Here is a 27517-nt window from a genome sequence, read left to right as displayed (position 1 = left end):
CTCCATGTAGACAAGCCCTCAGATAACTGCTTGCTAGAGGGCAATGGAAAGAATATGCTTTATTTTGGTAAGATGCACAAAAATACTCTTTAAAAACTTCTTGAAGTTCAGAATGATACTTTTTTTAAAAATAGATACTAGTCCAAATTCATCCATGGCGTAACTCAAATTCAGTCATTTCAATTACATTGTGTGTGAACTGGGGCCAATTAATTTAGAATCTGAACAATGTTCTTTACCGGAACATACATATAATGTTAGTATGGTTCAATTTTCCCCCAAAACTAATGGATAGTATCCATTTAAATAATCAGCTGTCAAATTTCATTCCTATAAAAAGAAAAGGAGTACTTGTGGCACCTTAGAGACTAACAAATTTATTTGAGCATAAGCTTTTGTGAGCTACAGCTCACTTCATCGGATGCATTCAGTCCATCCATTATCGGGGATAGTGTTCTTGACAGCTTATAGTAATGTCACGGCTAACCTGGTGGCTGAACTTTGTGACTTTGTCCTTACCCATAACTATTTTACATTTGGGGACAATGTATACCTTCAGATCAGCGGCACTGCTATGGGTACCCGCATGGCCCCACAGTATGCCAACATTTTTATGGCTGATTTAGAACAACGCTTCCTCAGCTCTCGTCTCCTAACGCCCCTACTCTACTTGTGCTATATTGATGACATCTTCATCATCTGGACCCATGGAAAAGAAGTCCTTGAGGAATTCCACCATGATTTCAACAATTTCCATCCCACCATCAACCTCAGCCTGGTCCAGTCCACACAAGAGATCCACTTCCTGGACACTACAGTGCTAATAAACAATGGTCACATAAACACCACCCTATACCGGAAACCTACTGACCGCTATTCCTACCTACATGCCTCCAGCTTTCACCCTGACCACACCACACGATCCATTGTCTACAGCCAAGCTCTGCGATACAACCGCATTTGCTCCAACCCCTCAGACAGAGACAAACACCTACAAGATCTCTATCAAGCATTCTTACAACTACAATACCCACCTGCAGAAGTGAAGAAACAGATTGATAGAGCCAGAAGAGTTCCCAGAAGTCACCTATTACAGGACAGGCCTAACAAAGAAAATAACAGAACGCCACTAGCCATCACCTTCAGCCCTCAACTAAAACCCCTCCAACGCATTATTAAGGATCTACAACCTATCCTGAAGGATGACCCAACACTCTCACAAATCTTGGGAGACAGGCAGTCCTTGCCTACAGACAGCCCCCCAACCTGAAGCAAATACTCACCAGCAACCACATACCACACAACAGAACCACTAACCCAGGAACCTATCCTTGCAACAAAGCCCGTTGCCAACTGTGCCCACATATCTATTCAGGGGACACCATCACAGGGCCTAATAACATCAGCCACACTAGCAGAGGCTCGTTCACCTGCACATCCACCAATGTGATATATGCCATCATGTGCCAGCAATGCCCCTCTACCATGTACATTGGTCAAACTGGACAGTCTCTACGTAAAAGAATAAATGGACACAAATCAGATGTCAAGAATTATAACATTCATAAACCAGTCGGAGAACACTTCAATCTCTCTGGTCACGCAATTACAGACATGAAGGTCGCTATCTTAAGACAAAAAAACTTCAAATCCAGACTCCAGCGAGAAACTGCTGAATTGGAATTCATTTGCAAATTGGATACTATTAATTTAGGCTTAAATAGAGACTGGGAGTGGCTAAGCCATTATGCAAGGTAGTCTATTTCTCCTTGTTTTTTCCTACCCCCCCGCAGACGTTCTGGTTAAACTTGAATTTATGCTGGAAATGGCTCACCTTGATTTTCATACACATTGTAAGGAGAATGGTCACTTTGGATAAGCTATTACCAGCAGGAGAGTGAGTTTGTGTGTGTGGTTTTTGGAAAAAAAAAAAGGGGGGTGGGGTGAGAAAACCTGGATATGTGCTGGAAATGGCCCACCTTGATTATCATATACATTGTAAAGAGAGTGGTCACTTTGGATGAGCTATTACCAGCAGGAGAGTGAGTTTGTGTGTGGGGGCCGGAGGGTGAGAAAACCTGGATTTGTGCTGGAAATGGCCCAACTTGATTATCATACACATTGTAAGGAGAGTGATCACTTTAGATAAGCTATTACCAGCAGGAGAGTGGGGTGGGAGGAGGTATTGTTTCATGGTCTCTGTGTATATAATGTCTTCTGCAGTTTCCACAGTATGCATCCGATGAAGTGAGCTGTAGCTCACGAAAGCTTATGCTCAAATAAATTGGTTAGTCTCTAAGGTGCCACAAGTACTCCTTTTCTTTTTGTGAACACAGACTAACACGGCTCTTACTCTGAAACCTGATTTGATTCCATGACCAAGTTAGTTTGGGAATTGTAACCAATATAACAATACATTCCAAATCTCAATGCTCAAGGCAAACACTTGTGGGGTGAAAAATTCTGTATATAAAGCCTCTAAGCACTATTTACTGTAGCTGATACATACCACTAATATGCTATAAGCAATGGATGTAGAGGACAATGGGGGAAACTACCTTTAATGACAATGGACAAGACATAAAGGCTGAAGAGGGAAACAAAAGTGCAAAACACAACAGAAAATGTGTTCTAAAAGGCCAGAGATCTGAATCTGAGAAATTGCCTCCAACTTCACATTATTTTTTAAAAATACGAGCTTATATGTGTCGCGATATGAAAGCTTTGCAAGTTTACTTTAAAAACTTACAGGAATGATTTTAAGCCAGTTTTAATTTAGGCCTATTCCATTACAAAATTAGCATCTTCTGCAATCTCAATTTATTGCTCCATTGTGAAACCTCTTGTGATACATAAACAAATCTCTGAAGGGAAACAAATCAATAAAATGTCTAATTTAATTAACCATGGTTTTAGATTCATCAAGACAACTCTACAAAAAATAAACCGCTTACTTGTCAGTATTTTCCATGTCTTCTTTTCATCATCATAATACTGAACCAAATTGCTGGGTAGCCGGTCAGGTCCGGGAGGCAATCCTCCGACTAATAACAGCATTTTCTTATTGGAGCGAATTCTTCACCCAAAACAAGAGAAAAGATGAATAACTATATTATTGTAGAGTATTTTTAGTGGCAACAAAATCACAACCATCAAAAGAATGTTCACTGCTTGCAGTTTTCTATTTCATTTTTTGCATTTCTTTCCCCAATCATGTCTCAACAATTTTTGAACCAAGCAGAAAAATGATCAGAAAAGCTGCATATCCCTCTACTCATGGAATAAGCAGCTTCCTTTATGCAATTTGTTAGAGGTTCATTCTAGAACGACCTTTTTCTTATATTATCCCTTTAAATCATCACTCTTTACAGCTGAATACACATGAAATGCTCTGGAGTTGTACTAAGGTTAAGCATTAAAGTTGCATGTCAAAAATCGTATTACTCAAAATCATTATTATAAGCCATTCTACACTCAAAGAACCTTGAAAAAATTAAGGTTATGCAGAGAGTTTGTGAGCCAACTCTTTAATCACACACTGAACTTCCAGTACTACAGTTTAGTACAATTAGTAGCACCAGGCAAACTGTTATGGGTTAAACGCTAACTTACAAGTACTTTTTTGTTTGTTTAATTTAGCCCAGACTCCTGCTTTCCCATTCCCTCCTCTCCATCCCCCCATTTTCTTTGCTCTCCCCCTGTGCACCACTGGCTATAGCAACACCAATTGGTAAAAATGAGACTGTGATGTTGTTGTGAGCCTCCCCAGAGTGGAGCCCTGCCAATGCTTGCTACTGATCCAGCGGCATGAACCTGCTCGACTGTGCAAAGTCACTCTAATTCCCTCTCTCTGTTTTTCTACCTTCTCCCCCAGGGGGCAACCACTGAAAGGAGTGACTACCCACCCATCAAGAACTGGCAATTCGCTGCTATTAACCGTGACCGTGATTCCCAATCTGCTTGGCAGTTCTTAAGAATAGGACTGCAATGTCTCATATGCAGTAAAAGCGGTTATATGCACCCTGGACTCCACCACTATACCTGATGAACGTACATTTCTTTGCAATGTTAATGGATTTAGCACAATTGTATGTGAAGAGGGGAAGGAAGTCCTAGACCCCCAGATGAGTCCTGATGCTTTAATAGAAATTCAAGTATATGTTAAGTGACTATCAGTCACCCTAAGCCTGAAAATGATAAATAAAGAACCCTGATATAACAATTCATTCTATATATGATGGTGATATAGCATTTTAAAATACATCCATACTATTTATTGTCCATAAGGGACAGCATGTTTGCCATAATACACCCTTGCTATACACCAGTGCTTTGTTGAGTAGAATGGTGTTATTGGCACTAATTTAGATATTTTTAATGAACATTCCTTGCAAGGAAAGCCAGAGAACTCCATTAATCAAGCTCCATTATCACTAAATTTTGTACTCACAACAACAGGGTGAACTCTCTGCACAGAAACCCCATTATCAGTAATACACTCCAGTAGAGGGAGCCTTATCACTGATGTCCATAGACTATTTTTTTAAAATACAGTTTACATTATTATTTGGCAAGACTGTGATTGTCTGAGAGACTAATTTACACTTATGTTCATACTGCACCCTATTTAAAATTTGTGCACAATAAACTCTAGCAAGTTTTGATTTTCTTTCAATATTCGTTGCCTTTAGATATGTGCTATCCCACCTGATCTTAATCAGAGAGAGAATGTACAATGGGAGATTCCATCTACTTTAAGGTTACGAATCAAACCTTTCGGATGGTACTGTGATATGTTGCTACACAGAGTACAATTATAGTTCTAGATATTTGGGAAATACAACAACATCAGAAAGACAGATAGGGGATGCTATAACAGATAAATTAATTTCAGAATAAATAAAGCTAAGGCTTTTGTAAATTGCCGAACTGACAGCTTAGGAAATGGAAACCCTCATTTTATGTACAGAATTTATATAGCAGGGACAGTGACAGAGCAAGATTCTCCACTGTCTTACCAATGTGCCTGAACCCTGATTTGGAGGGAGTCATTCCGTCTTCCTGACGATTCAGTCTTTGGCCTATGCGCCAAAACTTCTATTTATTGTCAGATGATGGTTGTTACCAGTCTGCTAGACTCCATATGTAAGTAAGATCAGAAGTTGGCTCACAGTCATTGCCAGAATGGACCGGATTCAAACTATAACTTAGCTGTCAAAGCTTCCATATATATTACTAATTCCTTGAGATATTCAGTTCTTCCAAAGAAAGATGTTTAATGAAAGTATGGTAGACAGAAAATATGCAACATAAGAGAATGCTAAACTCTTTTTTTTTGTGACTGCACATGTAACTAGTGGCACAGAAAACTGGAGACATAAGTTAGTTATGCATGATCATCCCTAATGATAGAGAATAAATTGTTTATTCCAACCCTCTTGTGTTATATGTTATAGTTATCTCACGATCAATTCTACTTGTATTATAAAAATTTGAATGCTCTTGTAAGATCTAGTTGATAAAGGAACATATTTCAGTTTTCAACTTTCATCTAATAAACTCCTTTCTCCTCAAAGCATGGTGAAAATCCAATGAACAAATAAGGCTTAATGGCTAAGGTGCAAAATGAAATCACAGAATCACAGAATATGTCAGACTTAACTTTGAATTTCAAGACTTTGGCACCATGCAATCCACCCTCAATTTTATTTAAACAAAACCCAACTTGTATATTTACAGTATCCTGAAGAGGGAGTGACACATCTATAAAAGAAATGTTTTTTTAAAATGTTTTAGTCAATGAGGTAAATAAGAATAGCTTTATAAAAGTTCGTATGAATTCAGTAGCCATGATCTTTTTGAGGGAAAGCATCTGGATCTTTCAGATAATTACTATGTTTTTTATCTAAAACGTGCACTATTTAATTGATTTATGTTCAGAAACATTCCAATGTATCGGGTAAATACAAGTGTCGATATTTCTTTATAAAGCATGCTTTATTGGCTTGGTAGACTAGATCCAAAGGTGCTTTTCTTATCTTTGGAGTAAATGCATCTAGTCTAGGTTTTGAAATATGTATTTTTATTTACTGGATCATACTTTAACTGTGTTTGATATTACATCCAGTGACAGTACTACAGCAGAATGTTAACCTACACGCACATGAGACGTGAAACATCTCACTGTTCATAGGCAGTAACCTATTTTCAAACATTAATGTAATTAAATAAAAACAGGAAGATAAAAGCAGAGTCTAAAGCTCATGTGATTGCTAGCAGAACCCTAAGAGAGATATTTTCCCTATTACATTGCTACTGATTTGTTATTTTGATAATATGCAATTATCATCTGAAACACTTCAGGTTGCAACTGAAACTTTCTTTTTATAGTCTATATTTCATAGTATTGTATGTCACATGACATATTAATAGGATGTGATTCACATTCACACTCATATGGCTATTTATATTCGCTGATACTTAGTTAATACTAGTAGATCCCAACCTGGGGCCGTTGAAATGTTGTTGACCGTAGCAGACATGCTTGTGTAGTATTAAAAGCTGATATGTGCTACTCTAAGTAACTTTTCCTGTAAACGGTTTTTTGATACCCAGGCTCCACGGGGTCTATTCCACCCAATGCAGACACATACTCCTGTTAATTATTATTATTATTATTATTATTTTCACAGAGATGGCTGCTTCTATATGAAAATCTCAAAAAAATTAATAAACCTTAATTAAGACTCACCGAACCCCAAGCCATGTGGAATTTATTTTACCTATTTCAGGGTGTGTAAAGTCTAGCAAAAATATTTTAAGGCCAAAATTTTAAAACTTGGATGTCTCAAGTCAGGCACAAAAACCTATATCTTTAAACACCTATATGAGTGGACTGATTTTCAAAGATGCTGAATTCCCGTAACTCCTACTGACGTCAAAGGAAGCTGTAAGTGCTCAGCATCTCTGAAAACCTGGCCACTGATTTAGTAGTCTAAGCTAACTTTACGTTCACGGGTTGAAAATTTTAGCCGAAAGGCATGCCTACACGGCATTCTTCTTTTGGCGGCGTGTTCCGTAGCCACCCTAGCACAGGTATAACTGCAGTGGAGCTGGTGACACACAACTTAGGCGAGTACAACCAAGACACGCCTGATGGGTGTGGATATGCACATGAGTACATACCCTTCATGGCTCAACTAAGCCATACCTTCCCATCTACACTGCTATTTTTAGCAGTGTAGTGTCCTGCTGCCTCCTTGCTGCTAGAACCTTTCCCCTCCACAGGAACAGACTTCACCAGTAGGGAAAGACTGTGGCAGGAGGAAGGCAGGGAAAAAGGCTCAGTAGCTCCCTGCTACTGAGCCTTTCCTTGATGCAGGTAAAGACTCTGGCAGCAGTGAAAAGCTTTGGCAGGGGGGTTTCCCCAGTGCCTCCTCCCTGCCAGACCGTTTCCTTGCTGCAGTGAAAGATTTTGCCAGCAGGAAGCTACTGAAGCCTTTCCCTGCTGCCTGAGTATTTCACTGACACGTGTAGCTATCCACCGCATTGTGGACGCTTCTTGCTTTTCACAACAGCATGAAGTTTCACATATCCTACATGCTGCCCTGCCAGTGGTGTGTAAAATAGATATAGTCTAAATGACTTGCTCATCATTATGCAGTGGTAGAGACAGGCACAGAACTCAGAAGTCCTGACATAAAGTCCCCATCCAAAGCAAGTATGCAGTCCTGCCATCCCCATGTTAAAGTAAAACAATACCAGGGAAAATATCTTCCTTGCTGATTTAATTTTTTCTGATTAACCACCCCCTGCTGGGCTTTCCTCATCTCTGTAGCTACTCATAGCAGTTCAGAAGCCTCTCTGTTGGGGAAGGAAGGAAAACCCCACCTATTCCAGGTCTGAAAGATTCCAAACTGAATATGAAAACATCATATTAATGTTTAAAGAATAGATTGGAATAAAATCCAGAAATATCAATCTTAACTCTTTACACATATTTTATATGCTATTAAAAGTAATTAAGAAAAATGCAGTTTAGGGGGGATCCAGATTGGTGGTTATGTCAATCAAAGAACAGAAATTAGTAGCTAAAAAATGTGACCCCCAGTTCAGTAAGCCACGATCACCTTTTTGCACATGTTTAAATGCCATTGAAGTCAATTATGTACTTTTCTGAATGGGGCCTATATAGGCCAACCTAGCACTGTTCAAAATAATAAGTAGTAAGAGTCCTAAGAAATGATACTGGCAGAATGAGCTGGGTTAGTTACCAGTATAAACAAATAATTGCTTTAAGGCTCAGATTTGACCTAAAAGTTAAAAATACAGCCTCATTCAGCCCATGTGTTATTAGTCCATTAGTTTAAATGAAGTCACACCAGGGTTTAGTTTGGCCCACTGTGTCCATGACAGTTCTTGGAAAACTTTTTTCCCAAAAGATGCATCTGAATGGAACAGTGTCCAGTTCATAGTGCCTAACAAAAGTCCGAACAGAGAATCAGATTGCTGCACTGCAAATTTCTTCTGCTGCTGTGGCCATCCTCTTGGATGAGGGTATTGGTCTTGCAGAATTTGCTATAAATCCCTAAAGAACCACCTTGCCAAGTTCTATACAGCCTCTTTTAATGCAAGATATGAGCCATCTGAAGATTGTTTACTTTGATGCTTTTTGTCTTTTGCAGTTTAGATACAAAACCAAAATAAGTTCAGAGGCTTCATCCATCTCTTTTTTACTCTTTATGGGCATTTTGAGAACTCTTTTCACAGCACATTTACACCACAGCTTTCCTTTTTCATGCTCCGGTTTAGGGCTGAAATTTGGGAAGACAGTCTCTTGTGGCTGGTGAATTGACATTGGACATAAGTGGCGGGGATGTTTTAAGAACTACCTTAATGCTGTGGGAATGCAATATAAGGTCTTCTAAGGCTAACATACCCCGTGCTGACCCTCTCATTTCACAGGTAAACATGACTAGAAACATTCATTTAACAGACAGAAGATACCAGGATACAGAGGTTCAAATGTGGGCTTACTGACGGTTTGGAACACCAAATTTAAGTTTCGGTTTGGACACAATTTTATTGATAGGCTTTATTAGATTCAGAAACTAACTGGGGATGTATATGTATCTAGGATCTTTTATCTGACCCTAACATAACTGAGAGACAAGGTGGGCGAGGTAATATCTTTTATTGGACCAACTTCTGTCGGTAAGATAGACAAGCTTTGGAGCTACACAGAGCTCTTCTTCAACTGGCAGAGCAAGGGTCTAAACTTTTAGAGTACTCAAAGTGTGCCCTAAGGGCACGCCCTTCTGTAGGAAGTCTGGGATGTGGGGAATATTTTTTTCTTAGGGTCACAGTTCTTGTCTCAATACCAATATATGAATTTTAGTCAAATCCTGAAGTGTGCTCTATAGGTTCCTTACACAACAATATCCCATAAATGATTTGGTTAGAACAATTTTTTTTTCCAACATATTCCTTTCCTTAGGAGGAGGCATCTATGAGGAACTGAATGGTGGTCCCACTGATGTCATCACTGAGTCTAAGAAACAGAGTCTTCTCATTCAGTTTGATGCCATGAAGATGGTAGATATTCTTTCTGATTTTATTCTCTGTATAGGCCTGCTTAGCAGAGTACCCAGAGACAATATACCGTATATACTGTAGTAGAATTAATAGCTACATCTGTCTAAGCCTGCATTTGATGACTCCAAGAAATAACCTTTTCGCCATTCATTTCCTTGGGAGAGGAAGGGTTGATTGGGGATTGACCTGCAGACTATTTGAGGGCTTGGGGATCTGGGACAGGAAATGGTGTATGACATTGGGTAGAGGTTGGGGGCAGTTAAGAACAACAAGCTGGGGGAGTAAACTGTTGTGGGGACTGATGTCTGTTTGTGATCCTCTTGATCTATTGAAATGATTTCATTTTTGTCCAGCACACAGAGCACTGGATAAGTACTTCATAAATAAATAAGAGATAAGATACTCATTCCTAGAAAAAAAAATTAATCTTTGTCTTGTGATTGACCTTGGAAGCAGAAGTCTAACTTGAGGTTGACTGTATCAATGAGAAATATGATTGAAGATTTCATGATTAAAGCACTGTTGATGAGGTTGCCTGCTAACCAGTATGCTTTTTTAAAATGTTTGTTTTCTTTTATGTACATTTCCTATATGATTGTCAATATGGAATTTCCACCCAGTCTATTAAGACTAATGATTCCTGAGGTGACCCGGAGTTCTGAATACCTTTCAGACTTTTTTACTAATGCAATCACTGCTTGGTTTCATGTTGTTACTAACTTGTGATGGTTTCTGAGTTGATTCTGAAAAGTTAAGATAGCAGGCTTCTCTGTTCTTAGTTCCAGGACACTCAGATTGAATATCTTCTCATTTGGCGGCTAGATCCCCTGTGTTGTTATATGAACTAAGTATGGGCTGCTGTCCTTGAAGGTTGGCCTCCATTATTACTGTTTCTGTCAGAGGAACATCCAATAATGACCTTTTCATCATTGTCTCCTTGCATTACTAGCTTATTATTCATGTTGACTAGAGATTGGTACCAGCTCTTCATAAAGAATCTTTGTAGTTATCGCATATGGAATCTTGCCAAGGTTGTTATATCAGTACCTGAAACCACTGTTCCTTGTAGCTTGAGACAGACACTAATATATGCTTTCTTTGCCCGTGTTCCATTGTGAATGGCCAGCCAAACTTATCTTCTTGAATCTTTTCTCTGTCAAAGGCATCTCTCATCTTGTGTCAATGACTATGTTGAAACCAGCTTCTTTTTGTGGAAATGTATTATGAATCCATGTTTCTGTATTTCTGTCGCTGCTGAGTTAGTCACTTCCTATACTTGCTCCTATACTCCTATGATTATATCCACACTAGAAAGTCATCCAAGCACCAGTATCTGTAAATTCACTGAGACCTGAGCTTTGCAACCGTGTCTACTAACAACCCAATGAATCCCTGAGGAACTCAATCTGATCTCAGTGGAAGGAACTTATACTCACAATGTTTAGCTTAGTAAGTGAATAATAGAATCCTTCCGTGCCAGTCTTATTGGCATGTAGACCTTTAAAAGATCTATCAATGTTATTAAGTTTCCTGATGATATGGGCCTTTGCTTGATTACAATGTTGGAAGTATGTGTCAGGGTCCCCACAGCTGAACCCAGACCCAGCTCATTGCCTTCAGACACACCCTTAAACCCTGCAGCAGGGGAGGGTCCCTGGCTGCTTAATAGTGTTCCATGCCTGCAGCCATTTTTCTGGTCCTGCTCCCTACTCTCAGCTCCTTCCCTGCTCCTGCCTCTTGCTCTGTGTTCCTAGATCCACCCCTGGTTTTCTCCCCCTGGCTCAGAGTTCCAGATTCCTGCTCCTGTACCTGCTCCAGCTAATAATCTGGTTCTGATGCTTGACTACTGATTCCTAGCTCTTGACAATGGTTCACTACCTGGACTTGGTATCTCAGCTCCTGATTTGGGCTCTTGCCACTAGACTTGGTCACCTCTCCTCCACTAGGCCAATCTCCTGCCCTGACCATTAAGTAAGACTGACTACAGCCTGATTCATAACAGTATGTGGCTGTTGGGGTACTCTACCTCAATTTATTCTTTCTTGCTATCTATGGTTCCTTTTCATTAGGAAGCTGGTCTTAGGAAATGAGAATTACTGCTGTTATCTGAGTAGAAGTGATCTTGGCTTGATTTGTCTCCTCCATTGCCTCTGATCCTAAACGTGTTTCTCTTGTATCCTGAGCTCTTTCTAAAATTTCTCCCCGAGTCCCACAGGAGCTCTAAAAGAGCTGTCTGTTCCTTTAAGGTTAGTTATCTACTTTTCCTCTCAGGTTTCTGAAGGAAAGACATTTTTATTTATTTATATTTTTTTGTCTGCTGCATCAGCTTCTACTTTTCCCAGCTTCTCCCTGAACAGTCTGCTTCTTTCAAACTTGGCAGGTGATAATATTTCTTCAAAGTTGGCTGTCTGCCTTCCAAGGACACAGCAAGAGATATCTACTAGCGACAATACTGGGTGCTATGGTCCTTAAGGGAAGTTACAGGATCCAGTGATTATCTCAGCTACGAAAAATGATGCCAAGAAGTATTTTGGATGATAGATTTTAACTTCCTATCCTTTGAAACTTCTATATATTTTATTTTGTTACAGGAGCTGGATGGGCAAAGCCAGTGGTGGATGTAAGAAGGAGCTGGATGGGCAAAGCCAGTGGTGAGTAGAGCTAGATGGGAAATGGCTTACCAGACAGATTTCAAGATTGTTCCCACCCTGAATATGGACAAAAAGTCAAACTTGAAATTTTTTAGTGAGTTATAAATAATAAATTATTATTAGTTATTAGTTTTATAATAATAAATTATAAATTAGTTATAAAATAAATAATGTAATAATAAAAAAATCGGTTCAGGTCAATTGAAACATTTCATTTTGATCTTTTTGAAATCTTTGTTTAGAGAATATCAAAATATTTTGTTTTGATAAATTCTGATTTTAAGTGAAGTTGCCTTAAATGGAGTGGATTTATGAGTGACGAAATTAATTGAAACTAACCCACTCCTGCAAAAAGTTTTGGTTTCAACAAATTAGCATTTTTCAGAGAAAAAACATTTTGCTGAAAAATTCCCAACCAGCTCTACAGTGGACTCCAGCCCAAAATTTCTCCTAAGGGGCCCCTCTAACTTCCCATATGTTTCTTCTTTTGGGAGAATATCTTGCTGTGCAAGAATAATCATGACTTTTGTCAGGGATGAAGCTGCATTCACTTTTTGGGATAGAGAGGGACTTCACTCCATTTTCTAAGACTTATCTGAACTATCAAATAGTGATCTTATTTTTACTGGGATTTTCCCTCAATGTGTGTTTTACAGAACTCAGATCTCTTTCTTGGGGAAAAAAACATTAGATGTTGATTTTATTTTCTATCTTCAGCTTTTCCTCACAAATATCCAGGCTGGTTATCACTCTTGAATATGGAGTTGAATGATTCTACTGAGGCAGACTTTTCATTTACAATAGCCAATAATTACAGATTCAGAATTTCAGAGTTCTCCTTCCTTCCTTGAGGAACTTCTCTGCCTTCAAGATCCATGTGCAGGAAGAAACACGTGCATGAGGCTATCCTCCTTCAGCCATCCTTACCTCTACCCTCCATGGGATTGGGATGCATGTTGGGGAAAGGGCAGCAGAAGAATGGATTTCGGGGGGATTCCCACTCAGAACACCAGTACAACTGGGAGACATGCATAGCCTCCTCCCTCTGGCTCCATAGTACTAACATGTAAAAGATAATACAGCCTGCCTCTGCTTGTTCCATGAAGCCTCCTTACTGATGGGGCTCCTCCTTTAGGTGAATTTCTGGGGCAACTGCAGTTAGAGCAGTGTTCTGAAGGAGTGGGCCACTGTGGGGAGAAGGTCTCATTGAATGCTCAGGTGGATCTCCTAGGAATCCCCAAAGTTTGTGAGCGGGCCTGTAGCCCATAGAGCACTCACCGCTGTGGTGCCTCCTGCTGGTTGTCCAAGAATTAACTCAATTCCAGCACTTGGAGCGCCTCCTCCTGGCCAGTGTCTCTCCTACCTCAGGCCCTGTGTCCATCCCAGACCCCAGTGCCCCATTCCTTGGGGTGCTGCCTACACCAGTACCCCCACACTCTGGGTCTCCCCTTCCAAGGGAACTCCAAACCCCTATATCCACCTTGCCTCAGTGGCTACTGCCAGTCATCATCTAGCCCCCTTTCTCTGAGGCAGACTAAAGTTTGTAATGGCCACTCGTCACCAGCAAGGGGGTTGGACTTGCTGCCCTTCTTGGCCCAGCTGTCTCCCTGCAGCCCCAGTACCTCCTTTGGCCTTCAGCAAGGCCTCAGCCTGGGGACTCACCAGGCCAGAGCTGAGCTGAGCTGAGCTCTGCTCTGCTCTGCTCTGCTCTGCTCTGCTCTGCTCTGCTCTGCTCCCAGGCAGCTACATACTCCCCACTCCAAGGCTGGAGTGAGACTTACCCAGCTACTCCCTAGAAGCCCTTCTTATACTGGCCCAGCTAGGCCCTGATTGGCTGCCTCAAGCCTTGGCTGCTGGTGGGTGCAGAGCACCCACTAATTTTTTCCCTTAAGTACCTGCCTGAACCAGGGCCTACATCAGGAGCAAAGAAGTCAGAGAAGTGACCAGCGCAAAATCAGTAAAAGGGATATCAGAATAAAGTTAAGCATGTGCTTAAGTGCTCTGCTGAATCACAGCCTGATTATTCAGCACCTTGCAGGATCAAGCCTCTGGCATACCACAGTGTTTAATGGGAATATTACTCTTAAACTTTCTTTAAAATTACAGTTTAGTTGTAGTCTGAAAGGTAACTTTGGAAAAAAGTCATTATGGGAGGTTCCATCTTTATTGTCTCTGTGGCTTCCAGAAAGAATCTGCTTGGTTTATAGGTGGAAATCTGTTTTCTTTTACTAACTGAGACTCCTGAAAATCCAACATGAATGTCAAACTGGACTCATTCCCTTTTCCATAGCTATATTGGCTCTGCAGTGCCGAAAAGAGTGAAAACTTATTTTAGGCAGTAAAGTAAATAGATATGACTCAGAATACATTCAAGGGACAGCTCTATTAAGTAAGATGGTACCATTTTTATGTAGCTACTTTTGAAAGCAAAACAACCATATGTTAAGCTTTCTGACATTTACTCTTTCTACTTGGTGAGAATTTAAGAAATGTGACTAGGTCAAATTCCAAAGTAGTTGTGTGCTATAATTTTCAAGTAGTACATTAGAGACAAAGGTGTTGTTTTAAGTAAGGAAGAAAGTTATCAGGTGAATTTTTAGTGTGTGTGGGATCTTCCCGATTTCTTCTATGCTTACCAAGCAGATGTCTATGTCACTGTGCTGTTTACTTCTCAGTAATTAAAAACTTTAGTGTACATAGGGAGTAACTTATCTCTTAAAGACCCATGAATCCTTTTTGAATAACCTTTGTTATCATTTTTTTTGAAGTTCTAATCTATTAAGATTATTATTGCTCCCAGGAAACCATAGTGAACTTTGACAATCCTACAAATATTTTTTCCATCCATTTATTTTACTGTTCAGTAATTTTTAGATATTATTTTTCAAATTCATAATTCCAGAAAATGTTGCCATATCTTTTTTCTTAAAAATAACATGTTCACTGAATGTTAAGCCTATCAGATATCATAGTTTTAGCAAAACTATATCTAGCAGACAGCAAAAGCTTGTCTGGATAGGTGTATAAGTTTGTCCTTGTTTATTTCTTTCATTTCACTAGGTACAATAGTACTTCTTATGCAATAGACCAGTGCTTTGTATGTATTCTGAGTCATATTTAGTCAGTAAAGTAAGTAGATAAGTTTTCACTCTTGTCAGAACTTCAGAGCCAGTATAGCTAAGAGAGAGGGATCTGGATTTTTAAAGGCATGTGTGGATCAGTACAATCTGATGGAACAATGAGGTGACCTTAAGATCATCAAGACACAACAATGGATCTTGACTGAGCATTATCAATTCTGTGCTCTGCAATCCAGTCCCAAATATGAAAATACACAAAATGCATTCTGTATCCTAGTTTGTTTTGGTACTTTAATATTTAACACTTCATGAAAGGTTGTATGTATGTTTGTAAAATTAGATTTAAAATGTTTTAGACATACCACTTGTGATTCTCAAAACAAAACAGAAGCTAGTTACAATACTGTTTCTAAACATATGTTAAAGTTGAGAATGTTACAGTGTGTTATTCACCTTTTAAAGTTAATATAAGGATGTCTGGAATATTATCAACAATACCCAGACCTATTCTAAATTAAAAAAATGATTTTCATAGTCTCTCTTAGCCAATTAAACGACTGCCATTTAGGAGCCAATTTAAGTCTGTTAAGTACAATCCTTTATGTACTTTCCTGCTTTAAGTAAAAGACCGCTTCCAGCACCAGGAGTATCTGATTCTTACAGCATCCATGACACTTGTAAGCAGTCAGTGGTCAGAACACCACTACATATCCTTCAAATGATATGGACCAGTGAAGCTGGAAGGTATCTTCACTGAACCAAACAGCCTGGTATCTCAGCAATCCACCAGGACATGAGCCCCAGCATGCCCCAGGGTTGTGTGTGGAATCTAGACTGAAAAAGGTAGTGGATTTTCCATTTTGAAAGTCAACTGTTCTGAATGTTGAAATCTAAGGATATTTACCAGAAATAATTTTTGCTACAAGTGTTTGTATTCTTTTTTTATTCCAATATTTACCAATGGGAATCATTTAGATACTTTGGTGATGGGTGCAAAAAATCCCTAAAACAGACAAACAGAGATAATAAAAGAAGGCACTTGTAGTATTTCTAAAGCTAAATCATTTGGGTACATACTAAAATTAGATTTTCAAAAAATAGTCTGCATTAACAGTAAAATATCATGTCATTTAAAATCTTAATATTATACCACTCTTTCCTATGAATACCAGGTATTAATAATAGTCCACTTAATATTAATAATAGTTAAAATGCAGAGCAAAATCTTCTAAACATGCTTTGATTTTTGTAATACTGTGTCACCGTATTTGCTTTATATCATTCAATTTTTTGAACAAAATGAAGTATACATGTAAGGGAAGAAAAATTAAACCCCTCAAATATCCTTTTAATTTAGTTTCTATTTACTAACTACTCATTAAACTATATGGAATGCTTTCACCTCCTGACACTAACCTCACATTGTCAGTCTTTTACATCAGGATTCATTACCTCATTAACACGAAAATAACTGAGATGTCATAGATATAAACATTATGAAGTCACAAGTTTTGATGCATAATATGGAATTTATCTGAACATCAATAATATCAGAACAAGTATAACTGCAATTCTTCTTACAAAAATCAATTAATAGGATTTAAATATATGTATTATAGTTTAAAACGTATTGTACTGAAGATGCATCCCCTTCTTTAAAGAGATAGAATTGGGGGGAAATGGCCTATAATAATTACAAGAAGTTCTCAAGTTATGAATCTTTACATGCACAGTCAAATCTAACGTTTACACTTTAAGGCTATGGATTAGGCGTGATATCTTATGGAGTTGTGGTGATTACCACAATAGAAAGATGGGAAGCTGACAAGATACTAACTCCTAATGCAAACAGCCCTGGGAGCTCATAATAGGATTTAAAACTGATGCTAGTAAATCATGGCTGTTTGCCCATACAGTCTTCTTCCCACATTATATTTTAAGAGGCAGCTACTAAATCGTAATCCTGTTTGCAATACACACCTCTAAAAATAGTTTTGTAAATACCAAACTATAGGGTGTTGTAGTGTCTGGAAAACAGCATAGTATCTTTTCCACTTTGCTGTATTTCCAACCACCCAGTACTGACAGTGGTATGCAGTGAGAAATTACCCCTCCCTCTCTTTACCCTAGTCAGTTTCCCGTCAGACGTGTCCTAGCTTCATAAATGAATGGAGAGATTTTAAAAGACAGAAGCATTTTGCTCTCAGATATTAGACAGATCAGCATCAACTTCGGCATCAAAGCAACTTCTCTGATCACTGAGAAAAGGGGAGGGAACAAAACAAAGTTTGTTTGGCAGGGCTGGGGGAAAAGGGTAGCACCGCAATCGTTCATGTCCATCTTTGTCTGGTTTGTACTAAACAAGATGACACTGAAGACATGTGACACTTCATTAATCAAAAGTCCTTTTCCGGAGTCGAAGGTAGGTTAAAATATTACAAAGAGGTACAGCTAGCTAGGGCTATAGCAAAACCTTCTAGAAACGTTAGTTGCACAGCACAATCACTCCATATCAAACTGACCGCACAGATCATAACTAATGGGTCAACAACACTACCCACGTTTTTGTTCCTTTCGGGTGTAACACACTTGGCATTTTTCTAATGCGCTTGTGGGTTTTATATCCGATACCTGTGGCTGTGTCTGCCCCCCGCCCCCAGCTCAGTGTGTGGGTGTGCTAGAGGGGGCTCCCTCCTCCCCGCTGCATGCCCCTCACCCCACCTCACCCCACCTCTCTTCCTTTGTTGGATCTTTTCAGGTTGAACTCAACTTTTACCCCTCCAGGCATTTATTGAAAACCACTAAGTTCGTGGCTGAATCACCCCCTCCCACCTGCCAGCCACTGTCCTCCATACAGCTTCCCCAGCTCCCCCTTCCTTACCTGCTGGCCAGGCTCTGCCTGCAGTGCTGCCTGAAGGGCATCAGGTGGTAGTTCATGGCGTCCAGCAGCAGCTTCTGGCAGACGGGATCGGTGCGCATGAAATCCACGGACTGGACCCGCTCCACCAGCTCCGGGGCCGGAATGAGGGCGAAGCGGAGCCGCTTCATGAGGTCCGGGGCGTATTGCATGCGGGTCTCCCGGTCGTGCTCCAGCCAGAGCACGGACATTTGGAAGAGCGCCAGCTCCGATTCCACAGGGGGAGGCAGCGAGTCGAGCAGGGCGCGCATCTCCTCGAAGTTGAGCAGCAGCACGTCCTCCACCAGGTACTTGTTGGCCAGCTTCTTGGTCTCCTCCAGGCCGTGCAGGGCGGCGATCTTGCACACCTGCTTGTAGTTCTGCACCGAGATCTGGTCGTTGAGGAACTGCACGCACAGCTTGGTGACCTGCGGGATGTGCAGGATCTTGCTGACCGACAGCACCTCCTCCACCGTGTCCAGGGACAGGGTCACGTTGGCCGTGTACAGGTACTCCAGCACCAGGCGCAGCCCGATGGACGAGCAGCCTTGCAACACCAGGTTGTTGATGGCTCTGGGACTGGCCAGCAGCTTGTCCTCGGGGGAGGAAGAAGGGGTGCCCGGCTCCTCCTGCTGCTGCTCCTTGGGGGGTGCCCCCAGGCCCAGCCCGTCCTGAGCGCCCGGCCCCAGCGCCAGGGGTTGGGGGTGGCCGCCACCGCCGCTGCTGGAGAAGAGGGATCGGAAGTACTGGGAGCAGGAGGCCAGCACGGCCTTGTGGCAGTGGAACTGCTGGCCCTGGGCCGTCAGGGTCACGTCGCAGAAGAGCTGCTTCCTCCACAGCAGGTTGAGGCCATGCAGCAGGTTGTCGCTGTGGCTGGGGTCGAAGGTGGAGGTCCTGTCCCCGGATCTGGACATGGCGAGCAGCCTCAACGCACCTGCCTTTAAACCCTCCTCCAAGCTGGGCAAAGGAGGCAGGGGAAGGGAAGGGGACAACAATAAACACAGAGCTTTACAGCAGGCCTGGAGCACTCATCATTGCTAGATGTGCATGTTTGCAACGCAAGAGCCACTCCACTCAGCCGCCCCCTCCCCAGAGCAAGGACCCTAAAGCCATGCACAGCAGCAGCAAGCTGGCGCCGGGTGCATCTGGGAGCTGGACCCTGCACAAGCTCCTGGGGCCGGTGCCTGGCGCGGGGGCTTTGTCCTCCATGCACAGGGCTTGTGTAACTAGGGAGCAGAGGGAAGCAGAGGGGCAGGGAGGCGCGCGGCTTGGGGACCCCCCCACACCCCCGCGCCACACACACAGTTTGCAAATCGTGCTTGTTTCCAGGGGAGGAGCGAGGAGTTGGGGGCTGTTTTCAAATGTGAAAACTCTGCGATGCGCCGAGAAACTAGCCACGGGCTGGCTGAGAAAAAACCCTTCCCCCCGCGTCAGCCCAGCGCGGCAATACAGCCTCGGCGGCCCCCTGCCCAGCCTGTTGCTCTCCCTCCCTTCTGCTGCTCGCGGCTCTATAGCGCCGGGCTCCGCTTAGCCCCGCTGCAGCCCGCGCGCGCGCGCGTCTGTGGCCCGGGGGCCGGCGCTGCCCCGCGCTCCCGCCGCTCCACTTGCGCGGCTTGGCAGCCCGGCGCCGGGCAGGCGGAGGAGGGTTGGCGGGGGCGGGGGGAGCCGGGGCTTGTCCGGCCCTCCGGTTTCTTCGCCTCTGGGCAGGAGGCGCCGCCGCTTTTTAACTCCGCGAACTGTGGGAAGTTCAAGTTGGGGGGGGGGGAGCCCGGGGGGAGCCGCTGGCATCTGCCCCGCCACTCCCGGAGACACCCCGCTGCGCCGGGAGGCGCCGCCTGGGGCCGGGGCTCGAGCGCCGAGTGGGACCCTGATACGGCACCTTCGCGGGCTGGAGAGACGGGGACCGGGGCTGGCCGCATCCCGCCTCCGAGAGAGCCGAGCCCGCCACTGCTCTTCCCGCTCCTCGGCGGGACCCTCCCGGGCCCGGCTCCTTCCATTGCAGCGCGGCCGCTCACTCCTCACTCTGAAACCTGCTTTCCTTATATTTTCCCCTATTTACTGGGGGGGAGGAAGAGGTCGCCCGAGCCACTTTCCCTGCCCCGCTCCGGCTGAACACCGCCCCCCCCCTTTGCCTTTCCAGCATGGGTTTAAGAAATCTCCACAAGCCTCTCCCTTTAAGTGGACCCGGTCATTTCTCCCCCGCCCGCCCCCCCCCAACCACACACACACACAAACACACACACACACACACACTCCTCCTCCTCCTTTTCCCTCCCCTTCTTTCTTCCTCGTTTGCCCATTTCTTGCAATGGGAGTTTATTCTCCAAAGGCGTTTGTTACACAACTCCCCCCCCCCCCACTCCCCGCCAGCACACACACAAATACACCCCGCTCCTCCCCACCAACAAACAAACCAGAAGACACAAGAAAATACACACAGACGGCTAGACACAAGGCCAGAAACTTACCTGCTCCACAACCAGCGGCCAAAGTAAAGGTTCACTTAAGCTCCCCCCCAAAAAAATCAATTGTCCTTCCTTTTTAAAGGTTTGATCGCTCCTTCCAAAAAAACCCCAACCTTCTGGTTCCCAACTCGGAGCAGTCACTCTTTACAATTTATTTTGTCGTACATCATTTGATCACCATGAATTAGCAACAGCAAGAAAATGTAGGAGAGGGAGAAGGAGAGAGAGAGAGAAAGAGAGAGAGAGCGCAGAGCTTTCTGCAAGAGAAGAAGAAGAAAAAATGTACGTGTGACAAATTATGCTACCAAGAAACAACACATCATTATCCTTGGGCCTGGGGCTCAGTGAGTCGTAACGAGAGTAATAGGAAATCCACGGTTGGGGAGAGAAACGGTCGTGCATGGCCAGTGGAGAGAGACCATACAGGGGGATGGATGCTGGAGAGACTCGCAAAATTATGGCTCAAGGCTATTGTAAAAATTGTCGAGCGTAAATGACTGCGATTTCAAACATCTTTGGAAGAAAGAAGGGGAAAAAGCTAGCCCCCCCCCTCCTCTCTGCCTCCCTCCCTCTCTCCCTCTCTCTCTATAAAGAACCGTCAAGTTTTAGTGCGCATTGCTAATTAGTCAATTTCTCTCTGCCTTCACAGGCTGGCGACTTTGCTGCTGAGCTGAAACTGCTAATTTCTGTGACCAGCTTTTTTCTTAGCTGTGATCTGGATGAATGAGTAGCTGTCTCACAGAGATGACAAAAATAAACTCTAATCCCCCCAAAAATTTCCACTACATCTTTCTCATGCATAGATTTATGATCTTCAAGCGCCCTGTGCAATATGCAAACTTTTTGTGTGTGTGTCTGTGTATATACCGTTGTATTCAGGTTGCACTATATTTGTATTCTGCCTTCCCCCTGGCTGGGAAGGAAATAACGTGTGATCTTAATACACAAAATACTCACTTTCTGTCTCCCCCAACGTTGCATTTATGTTATTGGTTTGACAGGTTACAGCCTCTGTCCTTGCATGTGTGATGGGGCTGGGGTTGAGGTAGACAGGAGAGGAGGAAAGTGAGGCTAGTAAATGGTATTAGTGGTAAATCGTTCCCTTTACATTTGTTCCCCTGCACTATTCAAGATTTATGATCTTGTTTGAAGGCATATTTTCTCTATCATTTTGTGTGGTTAGACAACCGTCTCTGAACTTCACTGTCAGCTCTTCAACAGATAAGGGTTCAGAAGTCACATTTTTTTTATTGGAAGATTAGCATATTGTCAGATTTGTCTTTCGGTTTGGAGACTTTGCAATGCAGAAACCTGAATCAAATGGCAGGAAAGCAGCTGCTATTTCACAAACATAACCTTTCAACTTTCTGCCAGATCTGATGCCTTAGGAACGTGCACAGCTCATGGTTTTTTGACTCTTTTGTAGAATTAACAATTGGAGGGAGTTCTCTTTTTGGCATTTTTTGCTTTTTTCTTACACCAAGGGGCATTTTGGCAGAGGACCTGTTCTTCACACTTTATCTCATGATATACTGCACCCTCACATTTATAGCTCTGTTCTTCTGTTGTCAAGTCTCCAATTTGGGGGAGGGGGAGCAAGAGGGGGCACAGGAAGGTATGTCCTTGAATGAAATGTACATGAAAGGAGACTGAAGAGCACTTATAGAAAGTTTTAGCTGGTGTGACATCCATAAGCACCACTCTTTCCAGCTAATAACAGGACTCTTATCATTAAAATAAATGCTAGGGGTGTTTCCTTGAAAGGCAGCCCTCATTGTCTCTCTCCTTAACTTGCAAAAAGATACCAAGCAGGAAGTCAGATTGTTCAGGATTTGGAAAGTCTCATCTTGAAATGCTGGAACTGAAAGAAGCCAGACTGTAACTTCTAGGACAGTTCTCACTTTAACTTGCTCTTTTGGTGACCCAAAAGAAAAACAGACTGTGCCATATCTTTTCAGTTTTTTCTTATCAAAAAGCTCCCTCCTTTTAGAGCGAGGATCTCCTTCCTCCTCCCTACAGTGCTATCTTCCCTTATTCACATTAATGTAAAAGAGTTACAGTAGAAATAAATAATGAAATAGTTAGCATTATAGAAGATGGTATTTGGGTTCACATTATTTTATGCTTCCGCTAACACCATTTTCTTTGTGTCCTTCCTTTAGTGTCTTTTCCTTACACGGTGTCCCAGATTCGGGCTCTTAGCACCCTTGAAAGAAGTATGATTCTTAAGACTCCTCCACTTCAATAGCAGCTACAGTTATCAAGGATGTGAAGTGTCACTAAATTGTGGTAGATGGGAAGAGCAATTTTTATATCATCTTTGTGCTGTTAAACTTTACTGTATTACTGCTGTAATGGCTGTAAATAATCCCAGTAGGGTTTTGTATAGTTTTTCATTAAATGATGTGTCACAAAGATGTCTTTGAAGGTTTTGACTGACCCAGCCAACATCTTTCAGATTTCTATCACTAACACATTGAAATGCTTTGCTCAGTGGAAAACACCATGGTTTGTTGTTTTGTTTTTCACTTTGCTACCCAAACCAATATCAAAATGAAGCTTAATCTTATTTCCATAAATGAGCTTTGGCCACTTACACATTATAAATGTGTACCCTTCTCTCATGCTGTCTGAAGTGGCTCACAAACTGGGTGGATGTTCTGTAATTAGATTTCACCAACCCAATAAAAAATGTGAACTCTTAAACCACTATAACAGTATGGAGTCACAGATGCCCACAGTCCCTTTGGGCATTCCAGTCTATCTTGCTACCCAGGCAAGGTGGACTATGTGATAGATGGTCACTTTACACCAAAAACCACAATATTCAGGTTACTTCCAGTCCCAAAGGACTGGTCACTTACCTGAGGCCATTTGTGCTCAGATTTCAAACCAAAGAAAATGCCTGTAATAAACTAACTAAAGATTGATTAACTAGGAAAAATAAATTAGAGGTTTTTTGCAAGGTTAGAACAGGAAACATACATACAAATGAGTTACATCTTAGATTTAAAAAGGTAATAAGCATCTGCAATAAGCAGCTTTGTATATCCTTTAGGATATATGGCATGGGGATCTCTTGCTTATGTTTAGGAATCTTTGCCCCAGTTTTCTCCTTGTCAAGGATTTTTATTCCCCTCACCTCAGAATCCAAACTGATGGGATGAGTTCATGTGCAGGCTTCCCCTTCCTAGAGAGAGTGAGTTAACAGTTAGCAATTAACAAGGTCTCTGTCTTTTGATGCTGTACAATGCCTTATTTGCCTTCAGTGGACCATCTTGTATGCAGGACAAGCACTTTCCCTGAATTAATGCTTCTTTTCCTGTTTGGTGAGTTACACAATTAAAGAGGTTTACAATGCAAACATGCAACATAACTTTATACCATGCAATGCAGCTATTGTAAGTAGGATTAATACATGAAGCAGCCTACTAGCAGTCCATAAAATCTAAACATTGAACATATTCCTATAACATGAATATCTATTTTTAACTATACTAGCCCACAGAAAAGCCAGACTGGTTTCCAGCTATGCATTTGTCAGTGTTCACTGAAGCCAGGGGCCTTGGCATGAACTGGCACCTGGTCTGCCAGCATCATACCTTCAGCAATCAAAGTCTTTGCAAGAGACAAAACTGAGTTAAACCAAATTTGATAAAATTTTTAAAAGTCAAGAGAAATTTAGGCTCCTAAATGGTGTAGGTGTTTTTAAAGTTTTACCCCTCATGTCTATGAAATATAAAGTTATTGTTTGTCTCTTTGGGCAAGACTGCCTCCTCCCATGGAAAATCCTGCAGAAAGTGGCAGAGGGGGGAAACTGATTCTTGTGGGGTTTCTCCTAAACTTTGAACAAGCCAAACTGCTGACGTGTTCCAAAAAGGGGGAGTTCTCCTTACCCACTGGAATGAGCAGGGGAGTGGCCATCCAGAACTTACAGATCTCCTGAGAACATTACAGATTTCAGAGAATTTACTGAAGGTCAAGTTCATCTACATGCAGGCTCTGAGCTTCCACACTAGCTCTTGAGCCCTCTTGCCAACAACTGGGGAGTGCCATGATCCTGCATGGGAGTTGCACAGAATGGAGGGCTCTGCCTCAGGCTGTTATTTTTCAGCAGATTTGCTGCTGGTTGCTGAAGGGAGGTTAATACATGTTGTCCACCAACCTCTGTTCCTCCATTTCACCTCATTCCTCACACATGGGTTCCTGAACCCATGGAGGATTCTCTGACAGTCTTGTGAAAGGGAAGATCGTGCTGCAGAGGCAGCTGAACCCTGCATCACCACCACCAGTTTCCACCAACTGTATGGGAAGAAGGAGATCTTCATAAGCAGTAACATGACAAAATAGGGCCCTGTCTTTAAACTCCCAATTAACAATAAACTCAATAACTGAGCAGGGTAAATATTTTCAACACAAATTCAGTTAAAGAGTATGGTTTTTAAAATTCCCTGTAACATGTATATGTGTAAACTGAATCATACCTCTATATTCAGTTTGTGCTCAGTTTTTTTAATTTTTACATATTTTGTTGCTGTAGTAGACTCATGCCCTGATAGACACCATCATACAGATCAGAAGTCAGCAGGTGCTCTTTGCACAGGATCTTAATAAAGAACAAAGGCAAGTATCAATCTGAAACACCTGTCTGTGAGTTGTAAAAGCTGGTGGTGGTAACTGAATTTTAGCTTACTTCATTGTTCCATGTACAGAACTTGCCTTTGTGCAATTGATCCAGGCTGCTGAGCACTATCAGCAACTTGCATCTCTACCACTATTACTTTGAAAATGGCAGGACAGACATGACTAGTTGGTAGCACTCAGAAGCATCAACCCCATGTAGATGTGATTTCTCATTATAGGAAACTAAAATTCACCCCCTCCAATCTTAAATAAACAGACCTTTCAATTCTCAGGGCAGGGATCGTGTCATATCGTATGTTTGGACAGTGCCTAGCACAACAGCATGGAAGATGCGTTCTTGATAATATTACCGCTTATTCTAGATAACTTTATATAATACACCATTTTGTGCATTTTTACACAAGAGTTAAATTGTGATTGTGAAAATATATCTGATATGACACTCCTCATCTGTCTATGTGTAGAGACATTTTTATAGGTCTATACACAGGCAAACCTTGTTAATCCACTTTCAAATAATGGCACCTTAAAAACGTATGGAAGGAAGAAGTGTTGTTCAGCGGTTAGAGCAGGGGACTGGCAGTTCAGATATCTGGATTCTGTTCTTGACACGGACTCGTTGCCTGACCAAAGGTGAATCATTTAGCAGCTCCATGCTCACTTTGTTCATGTTTAAAGGGGATAATAATACTCTACAGCATTTTACAGGGGTATTATAAGGCTTAGTTAATTAATGTTTGTCAAGTGCTTTGAGATCCTTCAGGAAAAGGTGCTGAACATTATAAATACATATTTAAGTAGCAAAGTATTGTTTTTATAACTGAATATATACAGAGCAAAAATATTGATAACATATTACAAAGAATCATGATATCATCAAGTACTCAGTCTTCTATTTCTGTGTCTCCAAAGCTCAAATTGAAGTCTAGGGGAGCTGTGGGTGCACCAGGACTGGTTCTGACCTTAAAAAGCAGTGAATTGCGCAAAAGTCAACCACAGATTTCCCTCCCACTAGCCTTTAGAGCAAGTCAGACAAAAATTAGTCACTCATGTGAGATTACACTGATCTGCAATCAAGATGGAGCAAATAAAGTGTTTTAAGTGAATAAAGCTTTTAGAGAACCAATAGGTTTTGAAAAACAATTTAGATTTATTGCATCTAAAAGTTGTCATAGTTTTTGGGGCAGAACTCAGAACTGTTAAAGGAAGCAACTAAGCTTGGGGAAATTACAGTCAAAAGGCAAGGTAGGTTAAGCAAGTCCTTTTGTACAGAGCCATGCTGTAACTAAAACCCTCTAACCATTTCTCCTTTACATGTTGTGTACCAGATGACTGGGAGCTCATACACTCAGGTACATAATAGAAGTTTTAGTGATTGCATCTGCACTATGGCCCCATTTCAGGGAAACATGACTGTGCTTAAGTCTCTATTCTGAAAAACATTTAAGTACATGCCTAACTTTAAGCACATTCTTAAGTGCTTTCCTGAATAAGGCTACTTTCCTGAACTAGAACCTGTATGTACATTTACCCAGGACTGATTAAAACTTGCACTGGGTTCATTGCAAAACTGGAGAAGGGATTCTTTAGTGGTATGTGGCAGAGTCTCTTAAGCGGTTGTCTCAAAGTCCCGTCAGGAATCCAGGGCATATCCCCAGAATATTACAATGTCCTTTCTCAGTTGCTTTATTTCCTGCTGCAACTTCATGGCAGGACAGTGCTTATGATGCGTGATGGAGGAGGTGCTTGTAGACCAGGGGTAGGCTCTAGAAGTTGCGGAAACAGCTGGATTGCAGTAGCTGTTCTTGGGATGAATCTTCCTACTGGAATTGTATTTATTTCTTAGATTTAAAGTGGTTCTCAGTCTATTGATCACACCCCCAAGGGAATGCTAACAGTTATTTGTGAGGGGATTGCATACCTGTTTCCATTCCTTATCTCTCAACCTCCATTGACAATGATTTTCAGAGTCAGATGGCAGGAACACCACAATTGTACCACTTCCCACTGTGCCTCATTTGAATTGGTTGGCCCTCCTCTGAGATCTAGCACAGAGAATTGGTTGACTTCTGATTGACTTTTCAGGATATAAAATAAAATGTAGCAATAACTTTGATCACTAAGATTTTATTCATTAACACAGTGATGGAGGCATAAGTTAAATATAAGCATAAAAAAAAAGAAAAT

At 41.8% G+C, this 27517-nt stretch overlaps 1 protein-coding gene across 2 annotated transcripts in view; it reads right to left on the bottom strand.

The window, feature by feature from the left end:
• Positions 1-20859, bottom strand: part of KLHL14 (kelch like family member 14) — an 84959-nt gene extending 64100 nt beyond the window's left edge. The window contains exons 1-3 of one of the 2 annotated variants that reach the window (XM_048840553.2): positions 20690-20859; positions 18207-19178; positions 2955-3076 (exon numbers count right to left, since the gene is read on the bottom strand). In XM_048840553.2, coding sequence (XP_048696510.1) covers positions 2955-3076; positions 18207-19135 — 1051 coding nt within the window. In that variant the 5' untranslated portion in view covers positions 19136-19178; positions 20690-20859. Of the gene's footprint in view, positions 1-2954; positions 3077-18206; positions 19179-20100; positions 20263-20689 lie in introns of those variants that run through there. The other variant, XM_048840552.2, reaches the window with a different exon arrangement.
• Positions 20860-27517: the final 6658 nt, after the last annotated feature.

Source organism: Caretta caretta, chromosome 2 (assembly GCF_965140235.1).
Source record: "Caretta caretta isolate rCarCar2 chromosome 2, rCarCar1.hap1, whole genome shotgun sequence".
NCBI lineage: Eukaryota > Metazoa > Chordata > Testudines > Cheloniidae > Caretta > Caretta caretta.
This window is presented reverse-complemented; position numbering and strand designations above follow the sequence as displayed.